Below are 22,983 nucleotides of genomic sequence, written 5' to 3' on the forward strand. Positions count from 1 at the left end.
TCATCTTCCTCCTCTTCATGGTGAAAAAACCATGAGAAAGGACAGGTAACAGAAGGGCAATCCCCTTGATCTCTTGACTTGAAGGTAACTATTACCGTAGGAAATGATGATCGTGAAGAACCGCAAGGAGATATGCCTTGCCTGGAAAGAACACAATCAGAATGTTCCCATGAAAGTGAAACATAATAGGAAAGGCAAGCCATGAAAACAATCACATGATACACTACAGGATTTGCAATGCTTGCTTACCAGAATGCATGAAGTATTACACGAAGTTGGGCTGAAGATAAATAGAAGACAGAGATGATGAGAACAGAGTATGCAATGGAACATTAAATATCATTGGAAGGAGAAAGGATTAATGAGGTAGAATCATTTAAGTATTTAGGAACTATGATCTCCAATACAGGGTCTTTAGAATTAGAGTTTTGTGAAAGATTGAAAAAAGCAAATCAGACAATGGCTAGGTTAAATAAATTTTGAAAACCAATTTGCCTGAAATCACATATAAAAATCAGACTATTTATCAGTTTAGCAAGATCGGTGTTACTCTATGGACATGTCATGATATGATAATGAAACAATCTCCAACAGATTTTGTAGATTTGAGAACAAAGCCCTCAGAAGGGTATTGGGAGTTGAATAGCAGGACAGGATTAGAAAGGAAACTATAAGAAAGATTACTCGAGTGCCATATGTGGATGAGATCATGATGAGAGGTAGAGAGAGATGGTTTGGGCATGCTCTTCGCACTCCCCAAGAGAGATTAGTTCACCAAACGTTCAGTTGGGCTCCACAAGACACTAAAAGAGTTGGAAGACCCAGGCATACATGGCTGAGGACTATGAAGTGCAAAGTAGATGATGAATGGAGAAGTATTGAAATAAAAATCAAGATAGAGATGACTGGTGAAATCTAACCGAGGCCCTTTGCATCAATAGGCATAGCAGCAGGTGATGTTGATGATGATGATGATGACGACGACGATTCATTTTACTGGTATCTTGTCCCAGGAAAGATAGAAAGGAGCTTAATCCAAAGTTATGTGCCTCAAATCTCACGGAAGAAAATGAGAATCGCTTACCAAAACATATACTCGGGGATGAGAATGTTACCAATCCATAACTTCTCGGCTCACATACAATGCAAGAATGTACTATATTTATTTTCTCACGAGAAAGACATTCCAGTTACCTACCGTCTGTAAGCAGGGAGAGATCAGTCAAGGGTGTTTTTGTCAATCAGCTAGACACAGTACAGTAATATGATACTGTATATTCCTGGTACTGTACTTGCTGTTACTCCCACGTATAAGTAGGGAGATCATTCAGCCTTGTCGTCGTCACTCGACTGGACGAGAGGTGAAAACCGAGGTTTTTCAACGACTGATCATCAGGATTGCTCAAGATGTGATGAAAAGTTTTAATAACGCAGCTAACCTGAAATGTAGCATGATGGACCCTTAGTGCCTGGAAATAGTGCAAAGTATTATCGTGGGCATAGATGATTGTTGCTAAGACCATCATGCACGTGAAATTCTCGTGCACTGAAGTTCGTGCTAGTGGGATACGATTGTGTTTGTTTAAGATATTGTGCACATGGAGATGATCGCATTCATGCTGGCTCTCGGGCATGTGGGGGATGATCATGTTCGTACTGTCTCTCTTTCGTGTGGCGATGCTCATCGAGAATCGTGATCGTATGTGTACCTATATTTCATGGAGAATGGGAACGACAAGCAGCCCTCATGTGTATGTGTGGAGAAAAAGTTTGTTGCTTAAGAAAACCAGACTAGTTTCATATAAAGAAGACAATCTTCAGAGAACTCGCCAGGCCAGCTCGTGGTCGTCTGGGAGTTGTGTGTGTAAAGAGATCACCTAATTGTCTGGGAAGTGTCCCCGGCAGGAGAGGAACTAGAGCGTAGCTCCTTGTACTTACCAGTAGCACCTGTGACAGGTCTATTGAGAGACAATATTTGAGACAAGGGCTGGAGCCCTTAAACCTCGACCCTTCTCCATGAGAAGGTTTTGTTATAACACTACTTCTTCCATGAAAGCATGCACACAAACTCCAGAGTCAAGACTGATGGTCGTCCTATGCTTCAGTAATTCCTATCCCAGTAGGTACCACCTCCAGAGATGCAGTTGTCGTCTAGAACTTTGCAACAGGCACCACATCCAAAGATTCTTTACTCTAGAAACCTTCATACAAGGGACAGTAGTAGCAGTGTGTATCAATATCATCAGCACGCTCTGCACTTTTCTCTCCTGAGAGAGAGAGATCTTGCCCGGGAAGGAGAATGGAGGGTGCTACCCTTCATCCAAACTAACAGTGCATAATAGCAATGTCTCTCTCACAGGGAAAGAAATGGTAAGAATTAAGTGAATGCAACTTCTATTGATCAAACTTCCTAGACTAAACAATGATGTCTTTTACTTAAAACTTCTCATAAGTCGTAGCGAAAAGAGAAAGGAGAACCTGAAGTTCATCTTTGGAGTCATGTAGGCTGATGACAACACTCGTTAGGGAAACATACAACAGCCATGGGATACATCCTTAGCACCTTCTGGATCTATAGATGCAGAAGGGAAGAAAAAGGGCAATGGTCTACTGACTGAGCACCAAAAATTTCCAAGGAAAATCTTCCATAGGCTTCTGTTGTCGGTCACACATAGGAGGGATAGGACAGCAAAATAAATACTGCCTGTCAAGAACAAGTATATTGGATATCAGCAGTAACTGTAACAAAATTACATTTAAATACTGCAAATCCAAATGCATTATTCCTCAGAGACAACTGCGGGACCAAATATTTTGTCTGAAAGAAAAAGATAAAGATTAAGACAGCCAAATGAGGGCGCCAAGAATTACTTCCATACTTTCCGGAGGCAGAAGTTAAAGTGAAGTTTATGTTACCAGGTGGGTGGTATAGGCCTACCCACCACCCTCATGCTACTATTACAGACTATCACCACTACCTCAATTAAACAGCTTCAGTATTCCCAACCTTACTGAAATCGTACTACTATTAAAGGTTGGTTTGTATTACGTGCACAGTATTAACAAACTAATTTACGTTTTGTGCTTCAGAACATTGTTAATAAAGGAACAATGTTCTGAAAGCCTGATAACCACCATATTTTACAATGAGTTTTCATGTATCTTGTACTTAGGAGTTTCCATTGCAACAACCTGTTACTTGTTGACTTCACCCCCGAAATCTTTTTCAGCCTTTAAATACTAGTCTAGACATTATTTGCTGTTGCCATAGCTTTGTTTTACTTATAGCCTTTTTTTCTTTCTTTTTTCATATAAATAATCTATCTTATACTCATATCAATTTTAGTCATCTGCATATGACAGCTCCCGTAAAGGCTCTTTTCTGCAATTTATTTTGTAACTAATCCTTTTGGGTATTTGTATGTCTTTTACAACTTTGGATTTAAGTAATGTTTTTATGTAAAGAAACGGGTAAGAAATACTTAAATTTTCATATAAAAATTTTATTGTACAATCCTTATATCTAAAATTACTGGTCTCAATGTATGAGAAATAAAATGAACTAAATATAAAAATGATGATTTTATAATGAGGTTTGTACAACAGTGAGGCTGAAAAGCAAACTCTGAACAAAATTCCACACAATTCAAATATATAATCATACAAAAAATGCCCACACTCTACTACCCAAGTATCAAACGAAACACAAAAGGATGTATAAAATTTGTTATCCATCAGAGCACAAAATATGGTTCATAGGGATTACTAAGGTGCCATGCAACTACTAAGTAATCCTACAAATTTCACTTGAAAAAGGTTCAATTTAAACAGCCATCCACACTCGATAGACACAATGTATAAAGTAAACTTTCATTCAATGACGCAACATAAGGTTTTGAGCTATTTATAATGTAAGAACATTACCTTATTGTTAAATGTTATAATCTGTAATTTGAAATCTTTGAGGTAAGAACCCTATGTTGTGAATATTTTACCCTGAAAATATCAAAGGGACAATCAGTGAGACATCATGCACTGCTAATTTCACTACAATAACATGATAATACACACATTAGTACTGCTATAAAGTTATCAGTACTTTAACCATAATGTTCGTGTCTTCATTAAATTTTAAAGTGACCCTCATATCACCAAGAGACTGTGTTACAGCAAACATCTTACAACCCTTTACATTTGAAAAAAATAATAATAATAATAAAAATCGGTGATCTCCATGCGAAAGATAAAAAATGTGAAAATACATTGATCACCTTTACATCTTGGTGTATACGCTATTACTTTACTTTAAACCTGAGATTTGCACTGTAGTGGCCTCCAAGTATAGCAAAAGTTGCAGGACCACAGTTGGAAGTTTTACCATTACAAATTACAGTTTAGTAAATAAGTAGAGGTCGAGCCATTCACAAAACAAAGCATAAATTGACTGCTATGTACAAAAATTTAATCAAATAAGCATATATTTTCATGCTATAGAAAAAAAAGTCATCTTCAATGTAAATCTTTTAGTCTGTGGGTCAAATATTTTTAACCCCCGACACCTGAAATAGTGCGTATAACCATACAGCATATATAGTCCATTTCTTTTAGCGATGCATATTTGCACCGACTCGCGGCGGTGCCCTTTTAGCTCGGAAAAGTTTCCTGATCGCTGATTGGTTAGAATTATCTTGTCCAACCAATCAGCGATCCGGAAACTTTTCCGAGCTAAAAGGGCACCGCCGCGAGTCGGTGCAAATATGCATCGCTAAAAGAAATGGACTATAGTATGTTTACAAAATAGCAATCAAGAACATGATCCAAAGAAAGTGTAATACATTTTCCATTGAAGAAAAGATCAATAGGACATATCTGCTGAACTTTACTAAAGGAAAATATTGCCTTACATTTTCATAGAAAATACATACCGGTAATTTTTAAATCCTGAGGATTAAGCCTTTTGCTTTCTTTCCTTAATAACAAATAACAAAGATGATAACTGACTATTGCTCCATTATATTCACACCAAATGCACTCGAGAGGCTCACTGATTAAATACTGACAATTTAGTCTCGACAACAAACGCCAAAAGTAATTTGAGTGGAAGCAAGCAGTGTTCCTCCATTTTTGTATGTAATGCAAAATATTGTACATAACTTTCCAGTCCTCTTTTTCTTTAAAATAGAAAAATGCATTAAAATGTAATCATAAAAATTTATCAGACCCTACAGAGCACACCATACAATATTTTACAAAGTGAACAATAAATACAAAATGAAAAATTCAACACAATATTTTACCAAGTGAACAATAAATACAAAATGAAAAATTCAACAGATTCAAACTGATATCTTGATTAGGATTGTGTACAAATAATGTTCTTAGATAAAGTATCAGAAGCCTATGCGATTTTTTCAATCTATATTTAACATTCATGGTAGATTTAATCAACAATGGAAAAAACAATATAAGAATTGGTTACAATAATTTTATGGAAAATTTACAGGTCATTTTCTCCAAAGAAGCTTTTGAGGTTCAAGATTTTACATATCTTCCAAGCAGGTACAGTAGTATTTCAAAACAACATTACAGTATAGTGAGATAATTATTACAAAATGATTTGACCAAAGTTTGCTTCTCTCTTCATGAACTGAATGTAATAAATTACACAAACTTATAAACAAATCTTTAGAACAAAGAATGCTCTATGTCAAAGCGATACTATTTAATAAAATGTTTAGAGAAAACTTCATAATTACCATCATCGTAATAACACCTTCGGTAATATTCTTCAGAGAAATAACTTAAAACTTTTTTTTTCAAATTCTTTAATTATGCTGGGCATTTCCTCCCAATAATATGTTCCATTATTCTGACATCATTTTCTTTCTGTACCATTCATATTATGCCCACAGACTTAATCTTACTGAAAATATTCCATCCTTGAACACACCATCCCTTCCCCTTATAGACATTGAAGATATTTGGGTATGAAAAATAGCAATAATGAGCTACGTCATATCCCAAATGCTAAAGAAAATACTAAAAAAAGAAGATAGGAATAAAAAATCTGGCCACACTGTTGGAATGCTTGTCTGCAAAGCTATGCGGCTGAAGGGTCTAAGCCCTGTCAACCTCAACCTTTCATTTGAAGAGATGTGATCAAACATTCTCCAAGTGAGGCATGACGACACATCATGCAGTCTGCAATTCCACTGTAACCTAGCCAGGGTCACAATTGTCAGCCTACTGAGATCACAGATATTGTTCCCTTTAATTGTATGGAGTATTCGCCTGCTTGCTCTTGGCTCCTATAGGTACACCTATCATTCGTCCCCTGCCTTCTTTTTCTCTTCAATAAGGTGGAAATCTCATGGGATGTCTAACAGGATGTCCAGAGGAGAGTCTGCCCACACCTCTGGAAAAGTCTCAAGCTTTATTTTATAATATGTCTGATACTGGTTAAATACATACTTCACAAGTGTTACACTCCAGCTTTAGAGCTGTCACAAAAAAATATATATACACAACCACACTATCAGGAGCTCTTCCTCCACATCACACTCACACCATTCTAGTGTCCTTAATCCTCACACTTATTTACTGCATATTACAGACATCCACATAGTAAAATAAAAGAAAAAAATCATCCCTTTAGTGATATCACTAAAACAATAGGACACTAATCTTTGGCTGACATCCAACACAATGGATGGCCTGGTTCTGCAGAGCTTGGGAATGTAATACATTGCATACATACCATAAATAAAAAAAACTCAAGACAATCCTAGAAAACAAAATTAAGGGGCTATATGTAGTATGATAAGAACATTTAATCAAACTTGCTTAAATAACGTTCAATTGTGTGTACTGAAATCCATACGCACATACATACACATATTCAAAACTTCATATTTGAATGAATTCCTCCAGAAAACCTGATGAGCAAGCATCATGGGATGAAACAGCTAAGGGAAGATAAACAGAGAGTGCACAGCACAGGCCACAATCCACACTCACACTCTAAGAATCTCAAGACACTTGTTGTAACAGATGGCAATCCAGTCTGGCTGAGTAGCTCCCCATTGAATCTGGTTGATCTCTCCCTCAGCTGCTGTGTATGCGAGGATTGGGTCTTCAATTGCTCTGGGCATCTGCTGCACATCCCAAATGAGAGCCTGGTGATCATCACCTGTAAAAGAGCAAATCTAAATTGATATAGTGGATTTGTTACAATATCAATACTGTCCCTATTTCAAGACTGGACCGTATGTTCGGATTTCTGTACTCCATGAATGGCTGGATTTACAACCAATAACCACTTGGAGAAAAAATCCTATAAACAATGTACAGTACTGTAAGGTGTAGTCTAGCTGAAGAAACTAACATTTTTAGGAGTTTATAAACTACCTTATTTTATATACTTTTATCTATTAATCAAGGCACTTCCCCCAATTTTGGGAGGTAGCCGACAAAACAAAAACAAAAGGGACTTTCTTCTCTTCGCTCCTCCCTGCCTGATGAGGGATTCAGCCGAGTTTAGTTGATACTGCTAGGGTGCCACAGCCTAGCCTCCCCCATTATCCAACACAAATGAAGTTTCATATGCTGAACGCCCTACTGCTGCTACCTCAGCAGTTACCAAAGCAACTGGAGGAAGCAGCAGGACCTCAAGGAACTGCGTCACAATCGTTTGCCTTTCATTCCTACTTCTAGCATGCTATTTTGCCTCTCTTACATCTATCCTCCTATCACCTACAGCTTTCTTCACTCTATCCATTCATCCAAACCTTGGCCTTCCTCTTCTACTTCTCCCATCAACTCTAGCAATCATCACCTTCTTCAGCCATTTTCCATTTTCTCTACATGGCTAAACCACCTGAACATATTCAAATGCACTCTAGTTGCTAAATAATTTCTTACACCCGTTCTCAACCTCACACTAGACAATTTCATTCCCCATAATTCCTATCCATACATAACAGTTGGTTACAATCACTTTCTCATACAGAACTAGAACTCTCTTTACATGCACTTCTAACCCTCTATTCTTTGCCACTCCCTTCACTGTCCCCAACATTTTACATCCTTCATTCACTCTGATGTACATCTGCTTCCACTCCATCATTTGCAACAACAGACCCCAGGTACTTAAACTGATCTACTTCCTCAACATGACATTCAACCTTGCACCATCCTCCCTTCTCATGTATCTCATAACCTTAATTTACCCACATCAACCTTCAACTTCCTTCCCTTACACACCCTTCCAAACACTGTCGCTAATCGACCCAACTTCTCCGAGTACGCAACCAGTTTAGTATCACTCACATACAACTGATTTCCCTCCCACTCATGATTACTCTCGTCTATTAGTTTCAATCCTCGATCAAGCACTCGAGCATTCACCTCAAATATTAGTTTTCGTGAGGTTTTACACTTGATATATATTTTTTTTTTTTTTTTTTTTTGCTGGGCAATAAATAATTTATGTAAAGGAATTTATTTGATTTTTATTTCAATTATTAAGTATCGATGGAGAATTAGAAAACAACTTCAAATAAAAAGATGTACGGAGTCATGATTCTACAGTATTTGTCTTGCATGTTTGTAATCATACTTTCTCCTTGTCACCCAAAACAAACAGAACTATTTCAGGCTTTTGTAGTCTTTATCAATGCTGTGCATACATACAACCTAGGTATTAGTTTATCTTTTATTATATCTTCCCAATAAATTCTCTATCTAGTTTGTGTTGAGCAGACTCTTTCTTATTTTCTAATTTTGTCTTAGGGAATCATTTTGAAATATATATACATTAGATTGCAGTGCAAGGACATCAGAACAGATTCAGTTTTAAATCATAAACACACCAACAAATACACAACCACTTACCAGCAGTACATATATGGACCGAAGAATGAGGAGCCCAAGCAATTCCATTTACACACGCTCGATGATTATTCAGTCTGGCAACCGGAGTGCAAGGAACACGTACATCAAGGATGATCACCTGCAGACATAAAGAGTTTATGGATAAAACTTACATAGGAATCTAAAGGTAGCAATATACAATCTACAAGCATACAACTGTGAACACGGTCATAGCAAATTTAAAGTCTGAAGGATAAGCTGAACATTAAAAATAAAAATCTTAACATGGTCCATGTGATAATGTGTTGATTCAGTCAACTGTGTCTAGCAGTGAGCAGAATGCATGAAACAGAAGTTCCTTTAATTCATTGCTTTTTCTTTTTTTTATGTAAAGTATATACTGTATTGTATTCTTGTTTAAGGACTAATCAATAGAGACCTTCCTCAGAATATTTTTAAAGTACTTTATACTACTAATACTGTATTGCTACTACTATCAATCATAAGGAGGTTTGAATAATTCAACGAGACTATTAATTGCATTTCTAGACTCAAAAAGCTTACTAGGATTTCTTAAATTTAAGCCAGGTCAAGTGTAAAAAGTTATATAATGTGGGAAGATACTAAAAAGAATGGATAAAAAGTAAAAGGCATAAACCAATCCAGAAAGGAAACAGCCAAAATTAAAAACCCTAGACATTCATAATCAGCCCTGTTGTTTGTAACAAGATATCCCAGAAAACTTGAATGACAGTCTGCTAGTTGCCTTTTTGTATGTTTGTCCAGACACTGATGTATTGAACAACTAATTACGTAATTCTTCATGTCATCTGACCAATCAACAGGCAGAGTCAAAGCACTCGTAATTTTTCAAAATTATGAAATATTTGATTTTGCATTTAAAATACAGCTAAATTCTTAACAAACCTATGTCAAAATAACCTTACTAACTAGGCACCGTTTAGTTGTGATTTTTACTTAATCTGGCATAATTTTGTAAAATATACTAAAATCACAAATTTTTAGTCGTAGTATTTTCCCTAACATACAAAATTGAGTCCTTTAATTAGAATTATGGATATAAGTGAAGCTGGAACGCAGCAGTTAATATAACATGGTGTAAACAACAGACAGATCATTACCTATTCGTAATGGGAGGCGACTTCCCAACCCCACTGGCTCATTAACAACTCACTTAAATGGAAGTCTGAGACCTTCATGGGGGCTGATGATGGTGGGAAAGTTTGAGTAAAGGACTCGGCTTTGTATATTTAGGTAAAACATGAATTACTTACAAAAGTTTGTTATTTGTTTCTACATGAATACAAACCATCATCCTTTACTCAAGAGACTTATCTTTACGTGAGAGGAGGTTCCATTTCCACTGGCTGGAAACTCAAAACTCTAGCATCTAAGAAGCGGGTTATTTTCAATCCAGAATCCTGTGTTGTAGACCTGGCAAAGAAGTGGGTTTGCTGATGCTATAGCTTGAAGGCCATTTCAAGATTATGGTTTGATGACTACATAACGCTCCCTCTCGTAAGAAGTGTGGGGAAAACTCTCTCCTGTGCTTGAGCACATCACAGCTACATGCTGAATGGGCTTGCTAACTATTAGATTGAGTACAGTTGGCGAGGCCTTTCGAAGCTGTAACTCCAGAGAGGGGAAGATTGAAAGTAAAAGAAAAGGCCAGTCATTCTTTGCTTTCATCTCGGTTTTACTTGTAACTTCAGGCCTCGATATGCAATTCCTGGTCCTGTGGTAGCTTAGGCAGCTAGACCACCTGCTGAGCACCTACAACAGGGCCCGAGAACATATCTAGGAACCTGTGGGTAACATTCCACAAGTAAAGATCAGTGAGCATTGTCTGATGCTTCCAACACCTACTAAGGAAGTACTAATACTCCTTACATTCTGAGCTTTTACATGTGTCCCTTCCATGGGCGAGGAAGTGAGCGTCTTGCAGATAACCTCTCTCGTCCAGAATGAGATTCTGTACTTGGACATTGTATTCTCTTCCCGTCCTCGCATAAAGATAGTGTAAAAATTGCTCATCAGGATCATCAGTTATACCCCTAAAATCCCTGGAATCAGACAATGATCGATTTGCATTAAGCTACGACGTAGAGTGAGAACTGCTTCCATCCCCTTGAATGGGTGATGTTGAACGAGGGACCATGGAACTCACTAACTCGTTTAGCCGAAGCTAAAGCAAGCAACAAAACCGTTTGGGTAAGGTCTGAGGCTCGCCTCAATGGTTCATAGGGGGCTCTCTTCCATAAACATAATATTTCAACATCCCATGGGAAGACAATATCAGCGATTAACAAAAGTTACAAGGAGACACCCCTCCCACAACACCAACCACAGGATTGCCCTATTTGTCCTAACAGATTGCTGCCAAGGATCTGAGGAGGTATCAAGGCACCTGTTGCAGAGTTTCTCGTGAAAAGCCTTTCTCTGAGAGATGATGCTTGATAACCTGTGCAGGAAGTTGAAGGGATCCCGTTGTACTGTAGAAGATCCTGGTGTGTGGCTGGTGTTGCAGGTTGGGGAGAGCAGACAATTCTCTTGAGGTTTAAGTTAGGAGCAGCAGCAGGTTTGGATACCATTGCCTTTGTGGCCACTTTAGTGCTACAAGTCACCAGTAGGATTGGTATTGCACAAAAATGATATAGGATTCTTTTTAACAGGCAAAACAGTAGAAAAGTATATATGTTCAGGTCATCTTACGGATGCTGGAATGTGTCTTCGAGCACTGCTCTCAGGTCTAGGACTGGAGAGCAATAAATCAGGATCTTACAGTTCAGGGAGGTCGTGAACGGATCCACTGTCTGACCACCCACCAAAAAAATAATCAGGATTCCCAACAATATCTGAGGCATAAAGACCATCTTGACCCAACTATCTGCATCTTCCTGTTTAATTTGAATGCTACTACATTCCTTTTGCCTCAGATGAAATGAGCCAACATGGTAATCCAGTTGAGCTCTTGCCCACTTGAGGGTCTTTAATGTTAGCCAGCCCAGTTGCAGGGACATGGTACCTCCTTGCTTGTTTATGTAGGACACTCGAATGAACTCGTTCCCTGTAAACTCAAATGGAGAACCTTTGAGACAGTGTAAACAACAATCGTTGTTCCAGGTAGTGTGGTTCCCCATCTCAGCAACCGATCGTAAGTTTCCTGAGCTCTGTGATAGATCATAAGGTTTCAGATTGCTGTACATTAATGTAGAGTTCTCAATTGAATAAATGATTGTACCATTACAGATTGCAATAAACAATCAGTTCCCAATCGCAGTAAACAGTTGTAAGATTACCGATCAAGGTAACAAACTGTAAAGTTTGTGAACACGGCACATAGACGATCACATGGGAAAACGCTGTTCATGGAGAACAATTTAAGGCAGCAACCTGTCTTGCGGGGAGTGAACGCAATTGGAACGTCTCCCTAAAGATAAAAAAACAAAAGGGCAGAGCACGTGAAGTGTCCAATCGAGCAAGAGCAGCGAATGCCTAACTCTCGTGACCAAACATATTCTCGGGGGAAATAAGAGTTTCCGGTACATACTTTGTATCCATCTTACTCATGTTAGTGAACGGTCTTTTTTTTAAGATCAAGAAAGTGAGAGCTCGACTTCGTATTAGGCCAAGTGCTAGAACAAAACACGTGAGGATTTGAATCCAGAACTGATCATTACTGGGTACACTCTTGGTATGTTTGCACAAGCAGGTGAGGTGGCACCCCTTAGGAGTGCACAATTCCGAGCAGGTGAGATGGCGTCCCCTAAGGAGCATGCGATCAGAAGCTCGTGTAGGAGCGCATGATCGCAAACAGGTGAGGTGGCACTACCATAGGAGTGCACGATCGTAAATAGATGAGGTGGAGATCCTTTAGGATCATGCGAGCACATACAGTAGTAGCATACTAATGCATAGTAGCACTTTGATGCGAACAGTTGAGGTGGCACTCTCCTAAGAGCATGTGATCGCAACCAGGAGAAACGGGGCTCCAGTAGGGGTACATGATCGTGAACACATATGGTGGCGCTCCCTTAAGAGTACACGACCGCATACAGTAGTAGCATGCTTATGTGCAGTAATGTGTGACCACAAAGTAGCATGTTAATGGGTAGTAGTGTGCTAAAGGTCACAATGTAGAGTATACTCTCAGTCTCATTCTTTGTCCTTGATGAAGGATTAGACAACACTGTCCCTCTTGCACAAAGAGTGACAGTGGGAGTCATATACGTGCAACTCCTATCAATCAGTCTTAAGGGACTAATAGTCCAAAAAGGGGAGGAGAAGTTTGGATCCCCTTTTTTTCTTCCGATTAGCAAAGTTCATGGCCGATGAATACATGGATCCACTATTAGCACTAAAAGACAAAGGTGCAGAAGAGGTGGAAGATTAACTAGAAGTTCTCCTTCCATCGACGTGTGCAACGATGTTTCATTCCTCAGTTTCAATATCATTGTCACTAGTCCATACAAGAGAAGGAATAAACAGGAATGCTGTTTAACACAAACAAGTGTATTGGCAGAGTACATAGAAGCTTTCAGTCAGCTATATATAGTGGGAAAACTGCAAAACCATCTCTTAAAATCCCTTGCATACAACAAACTACTATTTATAGGAAAAAAGTCAGTTGATGGTGCTGGAATTATGTCTGTACTCATCAGCAGCTGAAACAAAAATACAGTAGCTACTTAATGCACTGGCTGAGGGCAGGGCTTCCCCACTACCTGCCCATAACTACCTACTGTACACATCGTTATAAATTTCAACAGTCAAGTTCCAAGCAAGCTGAACACACTCCTATTGAAGGACTCAAATTTGTATTTGTTTAGGAACAAACTAGGATAAAAATGAACAATATTAATAAATATATAATTGACTATTTACTTTTATGTGTTCTTTCATATAGAACAAAATTAAACCCAACACAACCAACCTCGCAAGCATCCATTGCAACAGTAGCCAAATAGTTAGGGTCCTGTTTATTCCATGCCAACCTCAAAAGAGGAGTGTGTGCTGGGTCCTCATAAATGATTGTGGAATGTTCCAAATGACGTAAATCAAACATTCTGACTGATCCATCAGCACCTAGAAAGAAAATTACACAAAGGTGAGTTTTCAAATAGTTCAGGGACCAAAAGTTACAAAATGCCATCACTTCTAATCAAAGATTAAGCTTGGCCACTGGGACCTTTCCTTACACGAACCTGAATAAAACAAAAAGGCCTCAAATGTAATACCACTGAATACCTCCCCTGAAATTTTACTATATGCAAGGCAAGTAACCACCATTCCTTCAGTCATAAATAAAATGCAATAGTTAATTGACCACCAATAAACAGGTCCCATGGTTAAAAATTCATGAGCCTATCCTAATAACACATTAACTAGACCACTGAGCTACTATCTTTATTAAATATAGTTCAACTCAATTAATGAGCCATTACAGTACAGTACTATTATAAAATACCTTAGTTTAACCAGACCAACAGATTTATATAAACAACTCTTAAAGAAGGTGGGACCAAAAGGTTAAGTAATAAAGTATATTAAATTCGGTTCAATAAATTGCAACTAAATAAAATGAACTAGATAAACTAAAAATGAAGAAGATTCTAACACGTTTTCCTGAAGAATTTAATAGTCTTTATGGTCTTGTTAGTCGAAAACTGAACAATCAAAATATCAGTCCAATTAAGCAACAGACATAAGTCGACAGGCAGAGGAAATGGGAAACTCCTCTCCTCAGTTTACTGATTTTTCCAGTACATTAGTGCTTTTGCCCATCCTGAAACAGCAACACAAATGACAACTAAAATAATGATTTGCAGATGAAGGTCTCTTCTTATCTCCAGCCACAGTGACTAGGTTCTTCAGGTTAGTGTCCGACAGAGCCCTCAATGATTATCCAGCAACCAGACTAGATCATCTCTAATCTACTGGCTCCAAGGAACCAAAAGGGGAGGAGGCTTACTAGAGGCTGATCAATGCTGCATTAGGTATCACTATAACAAGCAAAGGTAACATTCACAGTAAGATACAATCTTCTCCAAGGATGACACAAGATTAAGAATGTCCTTCCAAAACAAAGTTTGTTGACCCTTCCAAGAATAACACTGTGCTGTAACCTCCCTGGTCCATTCAGAAGTCTGATGGAAAGACATGTATTTCTGAAATGTCTTTATCAGTATTTTGTCCGAGTACTTTGTTTGCTACTTGGGCTGTTGATTCCCCAAGAGCTTTCCAAATCACAAGATCATTGCAAAAAGCAAGATGATTTCAGTCCGGCAGCAACTATGTCTATGAAAACACTAGGATTAATTATTTTATCAAGATACCTCACATGGAGAAACTCATGTGAATGAAATAAAACTCACAACAAGGTGAACACTTACATAAACATCTGAGGGAATGTCAGTGGTTATAAATGCAAATGGTAGGAAGTTTTTTTTCCAAAGCGGAGGTACTTCCTGCCATAATGCATGAAGATTTGATAATTCCCGTATTTCAGGCTAACAGAAATAAAGAAATTGCCTTTAAATGAAAGCCAATACAGAACAGTTTTTATCTTCAATTAAGTTTGTCAGCGCAAACTTACTGAATACAGTGAACCCTCGTTTATCGCGGTAGATAGGTTCCAGACCCGGCCGCGATAGGTGAAAATCCGCGAAGTAGTGACACCATATTTACCTATTTATTCAACATGTATATTCAGACTTTTAAAACCTTCCCTTGTACGTAGTACTGTTAACAACGAAGTACTGTTAACAAACTACCCTTTAATGTACAGAACACTTAATGCATGTACTACAGTACCCTAAACTAAAACAGGCACAAATATTAAAGGCGATTTTATATCATGCATTTCCTAAACACGCTAAAAAGCACAATAAAAAATGGCAACCAATGTTTTGTTTACGTTTATCTCTGATCATAATGAAGAAACAAACTGGAGGTAGAGCTTTGCTTATTACCCAGACATATTTCCCATACTTTTCCCTTAGAACTACATCACATCTTCCTACTTTAGATATACTGTATATATATATATATATATATATATATATATATATATATATATATATATATATATATATATATATATATATATATATATATATATATATATATATATTTATATGTATACACATATACATACCTACATATATACATACATACATATATACATAAATACATGCATACATACATACATATATACATAAATACATGCATACATACATATATATATATATATATATATATATATATATATATATATATATATATATATATATATATATATATATTACTGTATATATATATATATTACTGTATATATATGGGTTATGGAAAAAATCCGCGATGGTCGAACCGCGAAGTAGCGAGGGTTCACTGCAGAGGTTTTTTAACTACGTACTCCAGAAAGAAATATAGACTACAAGTCAAGAGACCAGTTGTCATTAAATTACCCAGCGTAATGTTCGCTTGTTGGCAAACTTGCGAGTGCAGATGATATGTTTGTAGATTGGTTTTGGAGTGGTGATTGTGCGCGCGAGTGATCATTATGATCTATCGCCCGTCGCCTCGGCATGTGGTGATCATGCTTGTAGACCTAGGGCATGGTGAACATGCACGTGCCAGTGACAGTTAGCGCTTAGAAGGAGAAGGCTTCACCTTCTTGGCTCACCTGTAAGTATCTCTTGGTATCATCAAGGGATAGGGAATCACCCTTGTAATGATGATTTTATGCACGAAGCACGTGTCCCTGGTGACAAACTATGTGGTCATGCAAGTGGGGAATTAAAATACAATCCCTTACCAGGTGTAACCTTATGAGGTGATCGTGGAGATGCTCAAAGGTATCATGATCAAAGTTTTTCCGGTGACCTCTGGTGTTTCAGTGATCGTGCTCATGGATCATTGCCCTTTCATTTGTCTTTATGCACTTTCACAGCTTATGGAGGGGTAGCCTTTCCTTTCGAAGTTGACTAGCACAATGGGTGACCAGCATTCTTACCGCATACATGTGGTGAAAGTGTTAATAGTTTGTCTTGTCTGAGGACCATCAGCGTCAGATCAGATTTTCAGGTCAGCTTTTGTTGTTCATCAAGATGTTCCTGCGTCTGGAGATGAGTCAGCAAGGTGTTCTAGGAATGCCCCAGGGCAGGAGAGGGACTAGAGCATATCTTGTCCTGACCAGTATTGCCTGTGATAGGGCTCTTGTGAGACTTGTCACTTGAAGCAAGGGCCTCAGCCCTTAAACCTCGTACCTTGATGCATCCCTGGGGTAGGGTTTGGTATATCACTACTCCCACGAAACCATGCAGATGAACCGGGAGAAGACTCAGAAAATTCTCCAAGTTAGTTGTCCTGTGCCTCAGAGAACTCTTCTTCCTGGCAGCAGGCAGCTCCTCAGCAAGGGAAGGCGGCGCAGAAACAGATGAAGGTGATGGGGGAGTGACCACATTCTCCTTCATCAAACTCAAGGCTTTCTTGGCAGCAGCAATCAAGGACATATCTAGGGGAATCACCTCAGCAACAGGACAGGAAGAATGCAGAGTTCTAGCAGCCGCTAGAACCTCAAGAGAGTTTTTCCACCGAAGGCCAATAAAGCAGCAGAGAAATTTGGGCGAGAGGCAAGCAGGGGGGGGGGTTATTACCTTCACTAAAGGAAGACAAAACTCCTGTCTAACTCGAAGGAACTCCAAGTGAAGGGCAGGGGCTCCCTTCTCCGATAGACAGAGCACCAGGGGGAAAAGTAAGAGCGTGTAGAAGTCTTCAAACCAGGAAAAGGATGAAGGAGCTAGAGAGCTTCTTGTAAATGAACTTTGGGTACCAAATACTGAGCCCAAAAAATTTCTCTTGGACAACTTCTTCCTCTTCCCAATTCAGACAGCTGCACCGAGAGCCATTGCCTACACCCCAGAACAAGGAAATCATGCAAACAGTCATGCTCCCTGCAACAGTTCCAAAGCCATGTTCACAAATGTTGCTCTTTTCATTATAAATAGAAAAAAAAATGAGGTACACGAGAACAGAACAAGCCTTATATAAACTGGCAACAAAGATATTAACAGCAAATTATGCAGAGCAGACAAAAAATAATATAAAGTAAACTGTATTTGCCCCAGCTAATTAACCTTATTAAGTATTGAAGGATTATACTGTAGTTCTGATTGAGCTTGTTTTCTAAGAACTTTAAATTATTCTGACGTGACACAACAATTTCCCTTCCTCATTTTGACTATGACGAGAATTTGATCTTTTTGCCCAATGTTGCTCATCAAAGCCTTACAATAAATATTTTCTGAATCCCGTAAAAAGAGGAAACTTTTTTTGTAACTATTTCTTCATAAATCTTTTGGTTTTTTAGTATATTCCCTTTAAATGTCACTAGTTGGTGCCAATATTTTAAACAAGCAAAATTTCCAGAAAGGTGTTACAGATACTTAAATACAGTCGGCACCCGCACTAAGCGAGAAGTTGCCATTTCTGTGCCTTTTGCACTAGATCTGGAACATTTCTGGAGAACTTGGTGCGTTTTCATTATCTGGCACGGTTTTGCTATTTTGCGCCATCACGAATTATAGTACTTTACCCGCTAATAGTATATAATATGATAAACTGGTTGCTTCCAGAGTCTTTCTTTACAACTTGATTTCTTAAAACAATTTCAGCTTTATCATTGTCATATTTTAAAAAAATGATTTAGCGCATTTTGGAAGTTCATATAGCAGGTATTCAACTTCACAAATGGCAACCCTGCTCATCAGTCTTGCATCGTCTTTCCTCGTTCAGGAGTTGCTTCATGCTGCAAGACTGCGTAGAACTTTGTACGAAAATGGTTAATGGTTGTTGTATAAAATACGTACACTTAGTTAATCTTGAATTGTATACATATTGTACAGTACAGAATTACAGTAGTGTATAGTATTGTTTGTTGTAAACGTAGACTACATGAGCGGTGAGTCTAGTCGTCCGAACAAAAACACAGAACACTTTTACAATACAGTTTTAAGCTTTACTGCAGTAATAGTACTTGTACATATACTGTATTATCAGCGAGTGTTATACATTATTACTAGACAGGAACAAGTGTTTTGTTGTGATATGTTATTTTTATTAATAAAATAAATTTTTGAATATACTTACCCGGTGATCATATAAGCTGTCAGCTCTGCTGCCCGACAGAAAAACCTAAGGACAAAATACGCAAGCGATCGCTATACAGGTGGGGGTGTACATCAACAGCGCCATCTGTCGAGCAGGTACTCAAGTACTCCATGTCAACACAGAACCAATTTTCTCCTCGGCCCACTGGGTCTCTATTGGGGAGGAAGGGAGGGTCCTTTAATATATGATCACCGGGTAAGTATATTCAAAAATTTATTTTATTAATAAAAATAACATTTTTCAATATTAAACTTAGCCGGTGATCATATAAGCTGATTCACACCCAGGGGGGTGGGTAGAGACCAGCATTACATGTTGACATTATTAAGAGCTAAGTATTTTGTATTTCATTTTAGCAGTTATTCAAAATAACAAACATAAAATAAATAAGTACCTGGTAAGGAAGTCGACTTGAACAATTACTCTGCCTTTTTAAGTACGTCTTCCTTACTGAGCCTCGCGATCCTCATAGGATGCTGTGCGACTCCTAGGAGCTGAAGTATCAAGGGTTGCAACCCATACTAAAGGACCTCATCAAAACCTCTAATCTAGGCGCTTCTCAAGAAAAGAATTTGACCACCCGCCAAATCAACCAGGATGCGAAAGGCTTCTTAGCCTTCCGGACAACCCAAAAACAACAATAAAAAACATTTCAAGAGAAAGATTAAAAAGGTTATGGAATTAGGGGAATGTAGTGGTTGAGCCCTCACCCACTACTGCACTCGCTGCTACGAATGGTCCCAGGGTGTAGCAGTTCTCGTAAAGAGACTGGACATTCTTAAGATAAAAAGACGCGAACACTGATTTGCTTTTCCAATAGGTTGCGTCGATTATACTTTGCAGAGATCTATTTTGTTTAAAGGCCACGGAAGTTGCGACAGCTCTAACTTCGTGTGTCCTTACCTTCAGCAAAGCTTGGTCTTCCTCATTCAGATGGGAATGAGCTTCTCGTATAAACAGTCTGATAAAATAGGATAAAGCATTCTTTAACATAGGCAAAGATGGATTCTTAACTGAACACCATAAAGCTTCAGACGGGCCTCGTAAAGGTTTTTAAATAGAACTTAAGAGCTCTTACAGGACATAAGACTCTTTCTAGTTCATTTCCAACCATACGATAAGTTTGGAATATCGAACGAAATTGGTCAAGGCCGAGAAGGCAGCTCGTGTTTGGCTAGAAAACCAAGTTGTAGAACATGTAGCCGTTTCGGATGAGAATCCGATGTTCTTGCTGAAGGCATGAATCTCACTGACTCTTTTAGCTGTGGCTAAGCATATCAGGAAAAGAGTCTTAAAGGTGAGATCTTTCAGGGAGGCTGATTGTAGCGGTTCGAACCTGTCTGACATAAGGAATCTTAGTACCACGTCTAAATTCCAACCAGGTGTAACCAAACGACGCTCCTTCGTGGTCTCAAAAGACTTAAGGAGGTCCTGTAGATCTTTATTGTTGGAAAGATCTAAGCCTCTGTGACGGAAGACTGATGCCAACATGCTTCTGTAACCCTTGATAGTGGGAGCTGAAAGAGATCGTTCTTTCCTCAGATATAAGAGAAAGTCAGCTATTTGAGTTACAGAGGTACTGGTCGAGGATACGGATACTGACTTGCACCAGTTTCGGAAGATTTCCCACTTCGATTGGTAGACTCTAAGGGTGGATGTTCTCCTTGCTCTAGCAATCGCTCTGGTTGCCTCCTTCGAAAAGCCTCTAGCTCTCGAGAGTCTTTCGATAGTCTGAAGGCAGTCAGACGAAGAGCGTGGAGGCCTTGGTGTACCTTCTTTACGCGTGGCTGTCGTAGAAGGTCCACCCTTAGGGGAAGTGTTCTGGGAACGTCTACTAGCCATCGAAGTACCTCGGTGAGCCATTCTCTCGCGGGCCAGAGGGAAGCAACTAGCGTCAACCTTGTCCCTTCGTGAGAGGCGAACTTCTGCAGTACCTTGTTGACAATATTGAACGGAGGGAACGCCTATAGATCTAGATGTGACCAATCTAGTAGAAAGGCATCTATATGAACTGCTGCTGGGTCCGGGATTGGTGAGCAAAATATTGGGAGCCTCTTGGTCATCGAGGTTGCGAAGAGATCTATGGTTGGCTGGCCCCAGGTGGCCCAAAGTCTCTTGCATACATCCTTGTGGAGGGTCCATTCTGTTGGAATTATTTGTCCCTTCCGACTGAGACAATCTGCCATGACATTCAAGTTGCCTTGGATGAACCTCGTTACTAGTGAAATGTCTAGACCTTTTGACCAGGTGAGGAGGTCCCTTGCGATCTCGTACAATGTCAGAGAGTAGGTCCCTCCTTGCTTGGAGATGTACGCCAAAGCCGTGGTGTTGTCCGAGTTCACCTCCACCACTTTGCCTTGAAGGAGAGACCTGAAGCTTTTCCAGGTCAGACGTACTGCCAGTAGCTCCTTGCAGTTGAAATGCATTGTCCTTTGACTCGAGTTCCATAATCCCGAGCATTCCCTACCGTCTAATGTCGCACCCCAGCCTACGTCCGATGCGTCCGAGAAGAGAACGTGGTTGGGAGTCTGAACAGTCAGGGGAAGACCCTCTCTAAGGTTGATATAGTCCTTTCACCAAGTCAGACAAGACTTTATCTTTCCGGAAACCGGGATCGAGACCGCTTCTAGCGTCTTGTCCTTTTTCCAGTGAAAAGCTAGATGGTATAGAAGAGGACGGAGGTGTAGTCTTCTTAGTGACACAAATTGATCCACGGATGACAGTGTCCCTACCAGACTCATCCACAGCCTGACTGGGCAGCGTTCCTTCTTCAGCATCTTCTGGATGGATAGCAGGGCTGGGGGTTGATCGTCTTGTTCAGCAACGTCCTCATCAGAGGGTTCCTCATCCGAAACTGATGAGGAAACGGCAACGGAGTGGGCAACGTCTGACTCGCTGAATCCGGTGCACTGGTGGATGCGTGACGGAGCCGGACGCAATATCATGGCACTGCTGCACAGTCTGTGAACTGTCAACAACCATGGGTGCGCGAGGAAGTACAGCGTCAACCCGAAACTGTCTAGACTGTCTGGGTTGTGCAGTCAACACCCTACCGGGTTGCTGAGGTTGACGCACTGCGTCACAACAAGTCACCTCTGCTGGTTGTTGCACGTCTTCCTAGTGACACACTGAACGTCAACAACCACCTCCGAGCGTCGCTTAACGTCAACGTGCGACTGGCAACCCACACTGGGTCGCATCGGTGGAGGAACCACCTCAACTGGCAGACGCGAGTAGGATACCTCAGCGTCAACAGGGCGCACAACCAACCGGTTGGAAGGTTGTTGGCCAGAAGGTTCTTCTCCGCATTTAAGTCCTCTATCAAGGACACAAGCTTGGACTGCATGTCTTGCAGCAAAGCCCATTTAGGGTCTACGGGAGCAGGTGTGGCAACAGACGGGGTTAGCGACTGAGGCGGAACCATTTACCATCCCTGGAAGCTTTGTTATGTGTGACATAATAGTACAGCAAACTTCAAAGGCTCGACAAAAGTTGAGAAGTTGACCTGTAAACAACTTGGAGCGTCTCCTGGCTAGGCGCCAGGGCGAGTCTATCAGAATTGAGAAGTCTATCTGGGCAGAGGCATGAACTCCCAAGCCGAGAACTTCTCTCGTGTCCTATCAGACTCTCGCTCTATAAGCCAGTTTAAAAGAAGGGAAATCAAAGGCTGTATCCCTAAAACTCCTCCTGGTGCAAAAACCAGTCGCCTAGCCAACGTAACGCTCTCTAGGAGAGCGAGAGAGCACTAGCTTAACAACAACGGCTTCGAAGTAGCTAGGCCTAGTGTAAGTTCTGATGTTTAGGCGAACGAGGAGCAGCAGTTACAAGATCCGGACGAAGATCCTTAAAAAATCATCATGATTTAATTAAAGTCCATAGGAGGCTAAGCAGCTTAAGGCTCCTCTCCAAATGACAGAGTCC

General features: G+C 39.6%; 1 protein-coding gene across 2 annotated transcripts in view; it reads right to left on the reverse strand.

Annotated features, from left to right (window-relative positions):
* Nucleotides 1-3,487: 3,487 nt before the first annotated feature.
* The window catches only part of wap (DDB1 and CUL4 associated factor wap), a 29,817-nt gene continuing 10,321 nt past the window's right edge, over nt 3,488-22,983 (reverse strand). For both annotated transcript variants that reach the window (XM_068354527.1, XM_068354531.1), the window contains exons 6-9: nt 13,826-13,977; nt 8,893-9,010; nt 7,018-7,189; nt 3,488-6,415 (exon numbers count right to left, since the gene is read on the reverse strand). In XM_068354527.1, coding sequence (XP_068210628.1) covers nt 6,352-6,415; nt 7,018-7,189; nt 8,893-9,010; nt 13,826-13,977 — 506 coding nt within the window. In that variant the 3' untranslated portion in view covers nt 3,488-6,351. The remainder of the gene's footprint in view (nt 6,416-7,017; nt 7,190-8,892; nt 9,011-13,825; nt 13,978-22,983) is intronic.

The sequence above is a fragment of the Palaemon carinicauda genome, chromosome 2, assembly GCF_036898095.1.
Source record: "Palaemon carinicauda isolate YSFRI2023 chromosome 2, ASM3689809v2, whole genome shotgun sequence".
Classification (NCBI taxonomy): Eukaryota; Metazoa; Arthropoda; class Malacostraca; order Decapoda; family Palaemonidae; genus Palaemon; species Palaemon carinicauda.